At 40.7% G+C, this 13,244-nt stretch overlaps 1 protein-coding gene across 1 annotated transcript in view; it reads left to right on the forward strand.

Moving 5' to 3' along the window:
- Positions 1–13,244, forward strand: part of MAN1A2 (mannosidase, alpha, class 1A, member 2) — a 145,644-nt gene that overhangs the window by 111,412 nt on the left and 20,988 nt on the right. The window contains exon 9 of the mRNA XM_014957151.1: positions 6,783–6,898. Coding sequence (XP_014812637.1) covers positions 6,783–6,898 — 116 coding nt within the window. The remainder of the gene's footprint in view (positions 1–6,782; positions 6,899–13,244) is intronic.

A 13,244-nucleotide genomic window follows, 5' to 3' on the forward strand; every position in this document is an offset into this window, starting at 1 on the left:
AGAAAACCATCCATATTATTTTAGGCCTTTGGGAAATAGTCATGTCTGCTTTCTCCATGTGGAGTATTGAGCTGCTGCGTTCTCCGGAGTTGTGTGCGCCGAGCAGGCGTGATCACACATCCCCAGGTTGGGAGGAGCTGAGCTAGTTTTCTCTTGTTGCTTGAAGCTGTTGTGGCACCAGACAGTAGAAGGAGAAAGCAATGTCTGTTCAGCTATCTCCTAACTTAGAAATGCTTGGCTTTGCAACCATAACTGTTCTTTGTACATAGTTCTGGTGTGTGACAACCTGCATGTTTTCAGAAAAATTCTCATGCTGGTAACGTGTTCCTTAGTGATAAATGATTCATGGCTGACTAAAAAATTGCACCTCCACCTCCTTTTATCAGGGCTGCCTCTGCTGCAGTTAATTTACAAGTGTTTGCACTTTTAAGCTATCCACTATGGCTTATGGCATCCTTAGGTTGAATTTCCACTGCGAATTGCAGCAGCTGCAATTTCCAGGGCCTCAGCTTTCTGGATTAAAGGATTAGAAAGGGAGCTTGCACCTATTTAGAGCAGCTGAGGGGCACTAAGCCCAACTACATGAAGTAAAGATTGAACTGAAATTTAATCAGAGCTATTCGGAAGACAAACAGAAAAGCAATTCTTTAAAAGTTTCCTATGCAAGGGAAGAGGGCTTCTGCAGTGTAAGTCCAGTTGGTACCCAGAACAACTAGTGGTGATGGGGTGTGTGGATTTCTTAATGAAATTTAATATTGGCTTAATCACTTCACCACTCCCTTCCACTCACTTGTCTTTTCCACTCTTGAACTCCTTTCCTGGCATATTACAACAGCACTTTGTCTAAGGTACAGTGTTTGTGATCCTTAAGGACAATCAGTCTCCCCTTTTACTACATTGTCCTTTTGTTGCAAAGTAGTTGTGTGCTACTCTTCTTTTGGTTGAGATGAGTCGGTGGTTTGTTCATCTGGCTGTTTCCAGTTTATTGGATATAGCACTGTAGGCAGGTTTAATTCAGTTTCCCTTTACTTCAGAGTCACAGTTTACAATTCCAGTTCTAAGACTTGAGGTTTTTTTACATCTCGCCAGATTTCTCATCACGGAATTTGTCAGTTGGAGTGGACCTCTGGAGATCATCTGGTCCAACTCCCCTGCTAAAGCAGGGTTGCCCAGAGCACATCACTCAGGACTGCATCCAGGTGGGTCTTGAAGATCTCCAGAGAAGAGGACTCCACGACCTCCCTGGGCAGCCTGTTCCAGGGCTCTGGCACCCTCACTGTAAAGAAGTTTTTCGTCATATTTGAGTGGAACTTCCCATGTTCCAGCTTGTGCCTGTTGCCCCTCATCCTGTCACTGCGAACAACTGAAAAGAGTCCAGCTCCAAATTCTTTGCTTGGTTGTTATCTAGCTGTCTGTACTTCAAAATATTTAATCAGTGTTATAGTTGCAAATTCGTGAATGAAAACTACTATCAGCACAGCTGATTCTCATCTCCTGCTGGTGCTTAGGTACTGCTAGAACGTTGTCTCACCACACTGCTCTTCAGCACAGCAGCCTGTGCATGATGAATGTCCTCGTTTTATTTCATCTTTTTCATTCCGTGTGCAGTAAATGACGCAGAAGCTCGATGGACACAAAGGAAGGACAGGAGGACATGCCCTGTGGTCAGGAAGGGGCAGTGGGTCACTGCCCACCCGCTCTTGGGGAACATCAAGCCTCACCCCCAGGTGTTGCATCTGCTGCATCAGTTCTGGCATAACCTGCTGGATTTAAAACAACGCCTGGCTTCTTGACTCCTGCTCATTTCCAAGAAATGACAATTGAACAATTAAGGCACAAAGCAGAGAGGGTTTAGCAAATCATGAACTGTTTTTAATTTGCCTCGTTAAGTTGCTGTTAACTACTTAAAGCCATCTGCTTAAAAATAATTTACGCATCTTAAGTTCGCCCTGGAGAGCAGGTAGACCTTCATTAGAGCAGGTTTTGTTATTAATGTTATCTTTATGGGGCTTTCAGTTGTTGTGGAAAATATGTTCCCGCTCACTGAACCAAACTTTCCCTGTAAACAAAAGGGGTGGCACGTGTTTGTAACGTGCAGTCTGCTGCCATAACTGCATTCTTGGGAACCACTGCCATTCATTTAGAAACTGGCTTGCTGTGGAGGAAGTTATTTACAGCCGTTAGGTAGATCTGGGTATGAGAATGGAGAATGAACTATGTGAATGCCTAGTATCTGTATTACCTACTACCATCGCTCGAAAAATTAGTCCTGGAGAGGACGAACAGTCAGACCCATCACAGTGCCTCAGCTGTAATTGAGGAGGGGGAACCCTGCTGCCTACGCCCTGAAGAGCTAGCGGAGGAAAAACAAGTTTATTTGTCTCCCCACATTTGTAAAGAAGCAATTTCACTCGCAGAGAACAAATCGCCGGAGCGCCACAGGCTCTCCCTCTTATCTCAAGCTGAGATTCATTGTCATTTCAGTTAGAGATAGCACGGAGGCTCCTTTCTGACCTCCTGTGTGTTCCTGCAGTTTGCTGTGAAATAATTGTTCTGGTTCTTGTCAGGGGAGGCTGTTTCAGCAGCTAGGGGATTGCTGATACGAATAAATTAATTTGGAGTCAAACTAGCTTTAGAAATTTTAGGTAATGGTGGTGTGAGAATTTAAAAGAAGGCCCTTCCACTCAGTCTGTGGGAAAGATTGATGGGATTTTTTTAATATTAGCAGAGACATAATATTTGGCTAAATATAGATCTTCTTTTATCAATAAATTAAAAACTCATTAAAATATTGCTATGAAATGGATTGGGTTTTTTTCAGTTGCCTGCTGCTTATTAAGAAGAAAAATGCCAGTATTTCCCAAGATGTAAATCTCTTGAAGCCTCTCAGCAAAAATGTTGCTATAAACTGTAAATATCTTTGTCTTTCTATTGAGATTTTGTCTCTTTCTGGCAAGGAGGAAGCCTACAAACAGAACTGCACAGGTTTGCACACAACATGCTTCCAACTGTGTGACAAACCAGAAAAAATGCAGTGCTTTTTCTAATTGCTTTTGGTTGCAATAGCTGAAGGTATTCTTTGCAACTGTAGCTACCGTGCCTTTTAATTGAAAATAAGACTCCCTAGGAATCCTTGACTGTAATCCTTTCATGTTTGCCCGGTCATCTGGTGCCTACATTTGAAAAAATGGGGAATGAAAAATGTCTTAATTTGTCTCAATTGGAAGAAATGACTGTTCTAAAAATGTATACATGTCAATGAACAAAATATGTGCCTTCTGCCATATTTGATATGCCCTCATACTTCTGTTCTCTTTGCTATATTTGTCTCTATCTGGAAAGAATTTTACTTCAGGAATTCGCTGTGAAATACATCTTCACAGTAAAAACCTTTAAATGACATAGAGCTAATTAAATGGTACCTGTAGATCAAATATGTGAAAAATTAAATCAATTTTTAAATTTTCAGAATACTTACAAACACTTTAAACACAATACTTACCTTTGCATCTGTCTACTGAAGAGTACCCAGTGCCCAGACACTATTGTAAACTCAATTATTCAAATCATGAGTTGTTCTTTTAGGTACTCTGGATTGACATGCAAAGTTAGGGCTGATTGAAAAACTTCAAAATATTTTACGTGCAAAACATTTTGATGAGCAAAACATTTTGAGTTGAGCGGAATGAAATCTCTGAATCCATCTGATCTGTAGCTCAAACAGCAGGAGAGGGTGGTGAAAACCACCGTGAATCTTCTGATGATAAGTTTGTGTCAGGAGCTTTGTTTGTAGGAGAAGAATGGTGTGTGATGACTCAAATCTGCAGTTTTCACAAGCTATATATTTGCTAAGGAATCTTGAAAAATATTTCTTTTGCATTTCCAAAAGGTGAGAGTGAGTTGTCAAAAGTCCTGCAGGCATCACAGGAAGTGTTTTAATTTTCAGTCTAGTTATTTCTAACTATTTCTAGTTACAGTCCTTACACAAAACGCAGCAAATTCTGCTTTAGCAACACCTTCTGACACTAGCAGAAGACCTGAAGATCTTGCCAGGGAGTGCAGTTAGTGCAGCTGTGGAAGTTGGAAAACAATCAGCTCAGGTGCTGTGATGACTTCCTTTCATCCCACCCTCTCTCTGGTATTTTTTACAGATGGGGAAGGGTCAGGAAAATAAAGATGGCTGTTATCTCAGTGCAGTCAGCTCCCTTGAAATACTGCTCCCTCCTGGGTGAAGCATCTCTGTCCGTGATGTCTTATCATGTGTGACCACCAAAAATATTTCATCTCTCCTTCTCCTGCTGCTGAAAAGAAGGAACAGAACCAGTTTGCCCTTTCGGACAGGTCCACCCTCTGGTCCATCTGTGAAGGGCATTCACTGGGAAGTGGTGGACCCCAGTGTTTAATGAGAGAGGAGCCTTGAAAACTCCTAGTAGTTCAGAGTTTGAGTGAGGTATGCAAAATGGGAATAGAGAAAACATTGCTGCTGCTGGCTGTGAGGCCCTCAGAAGCCCTTACCCTTATCAAGTTTGCTTCTTACTTGCTGAGTGGGAGGAGGATCTGTATCTTGTGCAGCTCTGTTCTCTGAACATATGAAGAAGGTGCAGTAAAGGCTGCCTTGGGGGATGGCACCGAGTCCTGTGTGTCCCAGTGCTACTGGTTCCTGCGTTCCCTGCACTTTCATCTAAGATGAGAAGCAATGTGGAGGAGGAGAAGAGCTGCTGGCAGGAGAGAAAGACAGTTCTCCAATGACTGCTTGAAGGAGTAGATGTGAAACGGGGTGTGTTTTCTGATAATTGACTTTGGAAACTCACCTGGAAGGTGGATTTCTCTGTTTAGGAAATAAACATTTTCCACTTATCTTCCTGCTTTTTCTTCCCCCGAACTGAACTGCTACGAGATGAAGGCTGCTGAGGGACACTCAGCAATCCTGTCCTGGCTGGGGACTGAGCAGACCTGTGATAGAAAGCGAGCAGAGGAGCAGCGTTGACCCAAGTGACACAGCTCGGCTGGGGAGGAGGCAGCAGCTTAACAGGAGTAGTTTTAAACTGTATTTCTTGTGAAGACAGCCCCTGAGTAATGCTGACATGAGTTGTTGTCACTTTGAAGTCTTGGGATGGTTTGGTTTTTTTTCTGAAAACCATTGGCCCTCAGTGCTCGTGTCTACTTGAGAGTGTAGTTGTGCGTTGAAGGAGTAATTTCTAGCCCTTGCATTTGTGGAGGAAAGTGACTCGTGACCCACATGCCTTCTTACAACTCAGAGCTAGAAAACTTAGGAAAACTCATTGTTTGTAGTTAAATCCTTGAGTAGCTGGGTGTGAAAAGGCTGTCTAGGAGATACTGAGATATCAGAGAGGGGCTTGAAGTAATTTGCTCCAAATTCACAACTTGAAACCAAATGGGAACGCTACAGGCTTTCCACTTGCTCCTTCCTTTGCCTAGAAATCCATTGGTCAGTAGCAGAGGAGTCAAGAGGCAGCTAGAAGAATTAGGATGGAAGCACCTACCAGCTCCAACCCCCTGGTCACATCTTCAGAGACAAGCAGACATGCTGGGTCAGGACGGTGCTTGGAGGAAAAAGGAACAGAAGGAGAGCCCCAACCTCTCTTTTGCACCTTTACCCTAGAAAGACCGTGAATAATACCGCTTTTTTGAGGTACTTTGGGAAAGGAAGTATATCTTTTCTTTCTTCCACTCGGTGAAAGGGAACTTGCATGACTATAACAGCCATGCTTCAGGCAGTGAATTTCTGGCATGGTGACAAGGTTGATCTTAAACATTTCCTTCACCTACCTTCGGCAGAAAAGGACTGTTCTGGTGCTGGCGTTTTGGGGGCTGTAACGTTGGGAAAGAAAAGGTTATATGCTGTTGTGGTTCTTATGAAATCTCCTAGACCGTACTGCTTTTTGAATGAAGGGTGTGCTGAGGGAGTTCTTACCACGGTTGCAACAGGAGCTTCAAGACCGAGTCAGACCAGTAGGCTTTTTGCGGGGATGTATGATAGCTCCACCAAAGAGAAATTGTAGGTAGTTCTCATGTGGCCTATCAGCACAGAATGGCAATGATGCTGCTTGTGAAAGGCAACCTCTGCAAGGAAAAAAAAGGCATCAAAAAAGAAATCTGCATGTTAGAAGGTCCAGTTTATGTGGTTGTGGATTCTAATAGTCAAGCAGCCTTACCCTGTAGCCAGCACGTGGCCAGGCTCTGCATGGCTGCTCAGGCAGGGTGGAATAATTCCGGGCTTGTGTTATAACATGACAAAGGCAATTTGCCTCCTTTTTGACTGAAAGAATTTAAATAAGGACATTTACTTTGAGGAATTCATTAGTCTGTTCAGTAACTACTTCCATTGATTGGATCCTGTGTAGTTCATGGCAGTTTAGAGCTGCACACGTGACCTGATTACATCCTAGATACAGAGATCTTACAGGTTTTTTATATATACTTTTTATAGATATATTAAAAAAAAAAAAATTAAAAATCCCAAACCCTAGCAGCAAAACAATTAGGTTCTGTGGAAGAGGTTAAACTACATTTTTGATATGAGGGATAGCCTATGTGGGGTCACAAATAGTGAACACATACAGCGGGTTCCACACCTATGAGTTTAAGTTCAGAGGGGACAGGGGATACAGTGCAGTTTGTTCTGCTAAACAGGCTTAAAATATTCATAATTCTATGACAGTAGACCTTAAAAACTTAAGTTTATGTTTTGAATAAATTTAAGGTGCTATTATGTAACAACTTCAACTTTTTTTTTTTTTTTTCCTCTTTCCCTCCTACAGATCACACATCCGTGGGCGGGCTGGGAGACAGTTTTTATGAATATTTATTGAAAGCCTGGCTTATGTCAGACAAGACGGACACGGAAGCAAGGAAAATGTACGACGATGCAATTGAGGTGATTATAATTCATTGAGTTTTCCAATAGAATGGAACTTAAAAACTATCTTTAATAATTAAAAAAAAAAACAAAGACACCAAATCACAGGCCAGCTTTTGATTATGTAAGTTTTAAGAAATCAAGTGATGAATAATACTAGCTTTCACTCTGAGTAGTTTAAAAAGTATTATTGTGGAATACATCTGATGCAGATTATTGTGCTAAAAATAATCAGCTTGTCCGAAATGGTATGATGTAAAAGCCCAAGCTATAGTTTATTAGAAAGAGATCTAAAACCTCTAAGATGTGTGCAGAACTACCAAGTCTTTTTTATCCAGTGTTCGGAATTGTTCAAGGATATGAAGTCCTGAATTGTTTTATTCTTAAAATTATTTCCTAAAACATTTAAATGTTATATTCCATATTTATCTTGTAAAATGTAGTTCATGCCTCTTCCTTATGCTACAGTTATTTTGTGATATGATCTTGCTCCCTCTCACAGATCAAATAGTGCTTGACCAAACAGAGCAATGCTGCAGGGTGGTTCAGTGAGATTTGGGGTTGGGGGGCTTTTTGTGGTGGCTCTGAGCTTTATGCTGCCCAGGTCTTACTTTTTAAGTTTCCCCATATACAGGCATCTTTATTTCATCAGGCTCACTTGTGCTCATATATGCCAACATGCCTGTGCTACGGTTAAGACCTGTAGAGACTAGTAACCAAGCTAGTTTTAGTCAAGTCAGCCGTGGTGCCAACAGCAGCAGGGACTGTGTTGTTATTTCTAAGTCTTAGGTACTTGGTGCCGAAGTTGTTCCATGCTCTGTGCATGCTGTGTTTCTTTCAACACAGGCTTTTAAAGCTTAGTTTTAGTGCAGTCTCCTAAAGCAAAGCGCCTGTTCTTAGAGTTCTCAAAATTCACATTTTAAGAGATATATAATGAAAGTTCTAGTCTGAAACTGCTTTGAAACTGTAATATGTCTTATTCCTGCCCTGAATTTGGTTACCTTTGGCTTTCAGCTACTTGAACTTTTTCCTTCCCTACATTGTTTTAAGGGGTTATTTGCATCATGTAGCTGGTTACTAACAAAGGTACTTCTCTTGAAGGAGAAATGCATGATTTTTCTTCAGTCTCACAATATAAAACTTTCTTTCTTTCTTTCACAATATAAAATTCTTTCATAAGCTTTTTTCTAAGTGTTTTCCAGTGTCTTCAGTATGGAGACAAGAATGTAATGTTTCTAGGCTTTGAATTCTTTCATAAGCTTTTTTCTAAGTGTTTTCCAGTGTCTTCAGTATGGAGACAAGAATGTAATGTTTCTTCTAATATGTCATTGCCTGATTTCTTATCAGTATTCTCCTCTTCATCTAGCCAAGACCTGGGTTTGTACCTTTGCCTTGCGCTGTCATCCACTTCCCAGTTGGTTTTACTCTGAAGTTGGTTATAATCCTTTTGATTTACTGCTTTCCTGCTACTGTGATTTACATTCCAAATTCCTCGATGTGTGACCTTATGCTTAACTCTATTAAAACACAATTGTTCAGGCAAAACCCATTTTGTCACCTGTTCTGAAAGATTTTACAGGACTGACTTTTTCCTTTATCACTATCTATAGCTCCATCAATTTTTGTGTCATCTGCAAATTTTTTTTTTAGCATTTATTTCTTGCAGATTATTGGTAGAAATGCTGCCTAACATTGAATAAAAATATCTTTGCAGAATCTTCATGGGAGGAGGATTTTTCACAATTTTTTATTTCAGTTTGAACTGTTCTAGCAAACCAATTTTTAATCTACTCCACACGTGCTGTCTTGAATTTGTTTAGGACTAATATTTTGTACAATACCACAAAAATTCCTGAAATTCCTAATATTCATAATATCATCATGCCCTTGTCAGTCAGACGTTTACTTTTGAAACCACATAATTAATTTTATATGATTGTTCTATTATCCTTTTGAAATATGGGTAAAGCTTCAGCTATTTCTCAGTCCTTTCAAACTTCCTTAACTATCCAGGCTTTGTTAAAAGTCAACATTAGTAGTTGAAAATGTTAGTTGAGTACCTTTAATAGTTTAAAATACAGTTTATTGGGTCCCATGGTTTAAAAATGTTTAGCAGTTGATGTTTAACATCCATTGTGGTTACTGTTGAAATATTTTATTTTGATTCCTAAACTGTGAGCGCATTAAAATTAGAGGAAATTAACTTTCCCTTTCATTCTCTTCACTGTGAGCCCAGTCTTGCAAACATTTTGTATGGGCAATTCTCTGTCTCTGAATGGAGACAAGCAAAGCAAATTTGGGACCAGATGAAAACACACTGTGGCTAGGAAGGACAAAGAGCTGAGCTGCTCCTGCTTCATGTGTGCTATGACCTCCATTGTAAGCATCAGATGGTTTCCTCACCCGTGTACATTTGAATCTGCATGAACCATAGTGGTTTATGCATTGGGGAACATCCTTCTGCTTCAGGGTTTGTGTTTAGCCCAGATCCTACTTAACATTGAAAGACATGGGCAAAAAGTTAATGGGTAGGATTTGCAATATATAATTGCATTTTGAGTTTTTATTTGAAATCTCAAAATATTTTTAAGAGCTTTACCATTCTTTTGCTGTTGCCCATAACGTAGGTCTTCCTCCATAGCTGACACTACTTTCTCTCTGCTTTTCAAAACTTGGAGCAAAACCTCTTTGTGTCATTTATGCAAACAGAAGGGGAAAAGTGTAAAATACATTCTTCCCACTCACGGCACAGAGTTAGAAATGTTCTCAGCACCCACCAGTCTAAAAGAAGATATGTGTCCAGCCACAATTCACTCCCTTAGCTTGCTGCAGGGGGGAGAGTGGAAGATAGACAATCATACCCTCACTCTCAAGTCTTGCAGTAGGCAGTGTTACCCCCATGCTCGGAGGTATTAAGAGAAAGAAAGATGACAGCATCTGTTCTTCAGATGTCATGAGTTCCAGTCTGTGGCATATGAAGCCTTACCCAGGTTACCACATACATTCATGATAAGAGTATGAAATCTGTATCCATGACCTCTACATGCTATATAACATTACTGTAGTCTTCCACTGTACAGGACACTTCATTTCAATGCCCAGCTGTTCCTTGTTAATTACTGTAAATATTAATTGTCCTTCTTATACAGTTAGCAAGCACTGGGTTGTTGAACGATAAAGTATGTTGAGAAGGTTGCATTTATTTTCTTTTGGGGGATGCTTCCTTTGCAGCTGTTAAGATGGAACTTAATAATTAAGTTGCTGACAGAACTTGATTTTCAGATTTCAAAAACTATATACAGGACAGTGATGTTCAAGTTCAGAAGATGTGCCCCTCTTGTGAACAGAGAATACATTGCATCTAGATGATGTTCTTCAGACAAACTCTGAAAGCAAGTCCAGCGTGAAGGAGTATCTCGTGGAGAAGTGTATAAATTTGGCCTTTGCTAGCTCTCCTGATGCCAACCGCAGCACTTTTTGTCCCCTTGGAAATGCTTCTGAAACATTTACTCCTCGACAGTTATGAAATTACAAAATGATACAATTCAGAAGGGAATTACACAACATTTGGGGGAAAAAAAAAAAAGCAACAGTTATGAAATTACAAAAAGATACAATTCAGAAGGGAATTCCACAGAACATTTGGGGGAAAAAAAAAAGTTTTCCTCCAGGAAATAAACAGTCCAAACACTTTTAAGTCTTCTTGCTCCACGTAGTAAAAGTGGCTTTCCTCTAAAAAGGACTCTTCAACTTTTATGTACCATATGGTCCAAAAAATCCTATGGTCATAAATAAATGAAATGATGAATCATAATGTCAGTTTTGTCACAGTCTAGGATAATTGAATCAACAGAGCTAGTGCTAGAAATCTTAGTATTATCTTCAGGTGCAGAATTTTCAGCAGATCTAACCTTTCCTGTACAGGTACTTTCAGAACACTTTTGTTGTGAAATGAGGTGTGGGTGGTTAACCACATCAGGCTCCCCAGCAGCAGAATCGTAGAATGGTCCAGGCCAGAAGCCCCGGTATCATACCAATCCTCAGTGCCAATTTGCATGATGGTTAGACAACCAGTCTGGCAGCTGTCAGAGACTTCCTAGTTTCTGCTCTGTCAGTTATTTCAGCGTTCTTCTCACTACATCCTGCTGTAAGCAGAAACTTCAGATCTGTCAGTGGTATTAGTGAAGAAACTAGCCCAGCAGGAGTGCAGACCAGTGCTTCTCTCTCACCCCCTTCAGAACACACAGGCTCAGGAGAGGACGGTGGAGAAATTCCAGCATCCAGATGACAGCTCAGTCCACAGTGCGAGTAAGGAGCAGGGCCCTGCTGACACTAATGCAGTCTTCTCCCTGTAATCCACCGCACTGGCTTTTAGCTAGTACATCCACCTTGGCCATATGGGGACTGCCAGGTCTTCACTAACTACATGGCTGAGATGTAGGTTCACATGACTGTAACCGTCTAGAAAAGCTGCTGCAAGCACTGCAGCATCTCAGAAAACTGCACAGAAACCCGTACATATTCAGAAACAGACTGTTTAGTATGAGGAAGAGGAGGCTGAGGGGAGACCTCATCACTCTCTACAATTGCGTGAAAGGACACTGTAGAGAGGTTGGTGCTGGTCTCTTCTCACAGGTAATTAGTGACAGAACGAGAGGGAACGGCTTCAAGCTCCAACAGGGTAGGTTTAGACTGAACATTAGGAAAGAATTTTTCACTGAAAGAGTGGTCGGGCATTGGAACAGGCTGCCCAGGGAGGGGGTGGAGTCACCATCCCTGGCTGTGTTTAAGGGCCGTTTAGATGCAGTGCTAAGGGACATGGTGTAGGGGAGGACTTTGTAGAGTAGGGTAGATGGTTGGACTCGATGATCCCAAGGGTCTCTTCCAACCTAGACGATTCTATGATTCTATTGTCTTCCTCACATGAGGCTCCTAATCCTAAAAAACTGCCGTCTTCCCCACATGAGGCTCCTAATCCTAAAAAACTGCCTTGTCTAATTGTAATTTCAATAATTTTAATTTTAGAAAAGCTTTTTGTTGAAGAAAACTTTGGAAGGCTGTCAGGGGTTATTTCAGTACCTGAATGGAGGACTTGCATGTTATCAAATACTGCTGGATTCAGTGCAGCTGCTTTAACAATCCTTAGCCATTTAAGCGTCAAGCTTAAAATAAGAAAGTTAACTTGAAATACCTACTACAGTCACGGAAGAGCTTGAAGCTTTTTGTTTGTCCATTTGTTGAAAACAAAAGGCAGCCTCGCTTTTTATTTAGAGGGAAAAGCTATTTCAGTGGCCACTTTCAAACCTGAATTACCAGTTGCAAGCTGATTATGTGTTTATTGCTTGAATCTGTATTGTAGTGAACTGCACAGTTTGCACCGTGTAGATAGCAGAGAGACAACTGCGTGCAGCAGATGTGACCTCGACTTCCATAACAGGTTTAGTTATATATGGGATCCTCTGCCATAAACACAGTTATGGACATTTGGGGTGTAATTTGTTGTAGGTACCAGAAAGGTAATGGAGTAATGAAGCAATTCATTTCTGTAATAGATCTTGTGGATGGCAAGGAGAGTAGTAAATACCTTTTTAATGGCACTTTAATCCTTCAGTTCTGATCAGACTTGCAGTACTCTGACCAATCACAGGTCATGCACTTTGTAGGAAGTTGTAAACCCATCAGAGTGTTACGGGTGGAAATACAAGAGACATTTCTGAAAAGAAGATAGGCATAACGTCTACATGGCGAAGAAGATAATTGTCTTTATAATTATAAGACTCAAATTGTAACAAGATTCTAGTTACAAGAAAAACTGTCTAACGCTAAAGATAGTAGGTACTGCAGTAGATTGGTGGGGATTCTGAACCTCTCTGAAAGAGAAATGAGTAAGTGTGCTGTTCCCTGTAGTTTGCAAACTTTGGAAAGTTAGGTCAGCTATTCTCCTTCCTATTACCAGAGGAATACCATTTGTAAATCACCAGCAAAAAGACATATTGGTACAAATGTGCAAACAAAAAGCAGCAGTTACCTCGCCTATAAAATAATAATGTTTTTTCTGAACAGCTGTTCTAACCCTCACCCATCCTTTGACAATGTGCAATCAGAAAGTTGCTATGGAGAAGTAACTAGAAGGTGGCTGGAGCATTTTTGTGTCTTTCTATTAAAGGTTGACTGACAGTACAGGTGCTGTCTTTACATATGTTGCTGACCAAAAGTATGCAAAACGGATCTATTTTCTGCATACACACAGACTGTACAGCAGAACAAATAGACCTTTCTTAGAGTTAACAGGTAGCCAAACATTGTTTGAGCCATAAAATATATGTTGAATTCTCAGCTAAAAGTGCAATATTATTTTCCTATG

The sequence above is a fragment of the Calidris pugnax genome, unplaced genomic scaffold (assembly GCF_001431845.1).
Source record: "Calidris pugnax isolate Ruff unplaced genomic scaffold, ASM143184v1 scaffold225, whole genome shotgun sequence".
NCBI classification, from domain to species: Eukaryota; Metazoa; Chordata; class Aves; order Charadriiformes; family Scolopacidae; genus Calidris; species Calidris pugnax.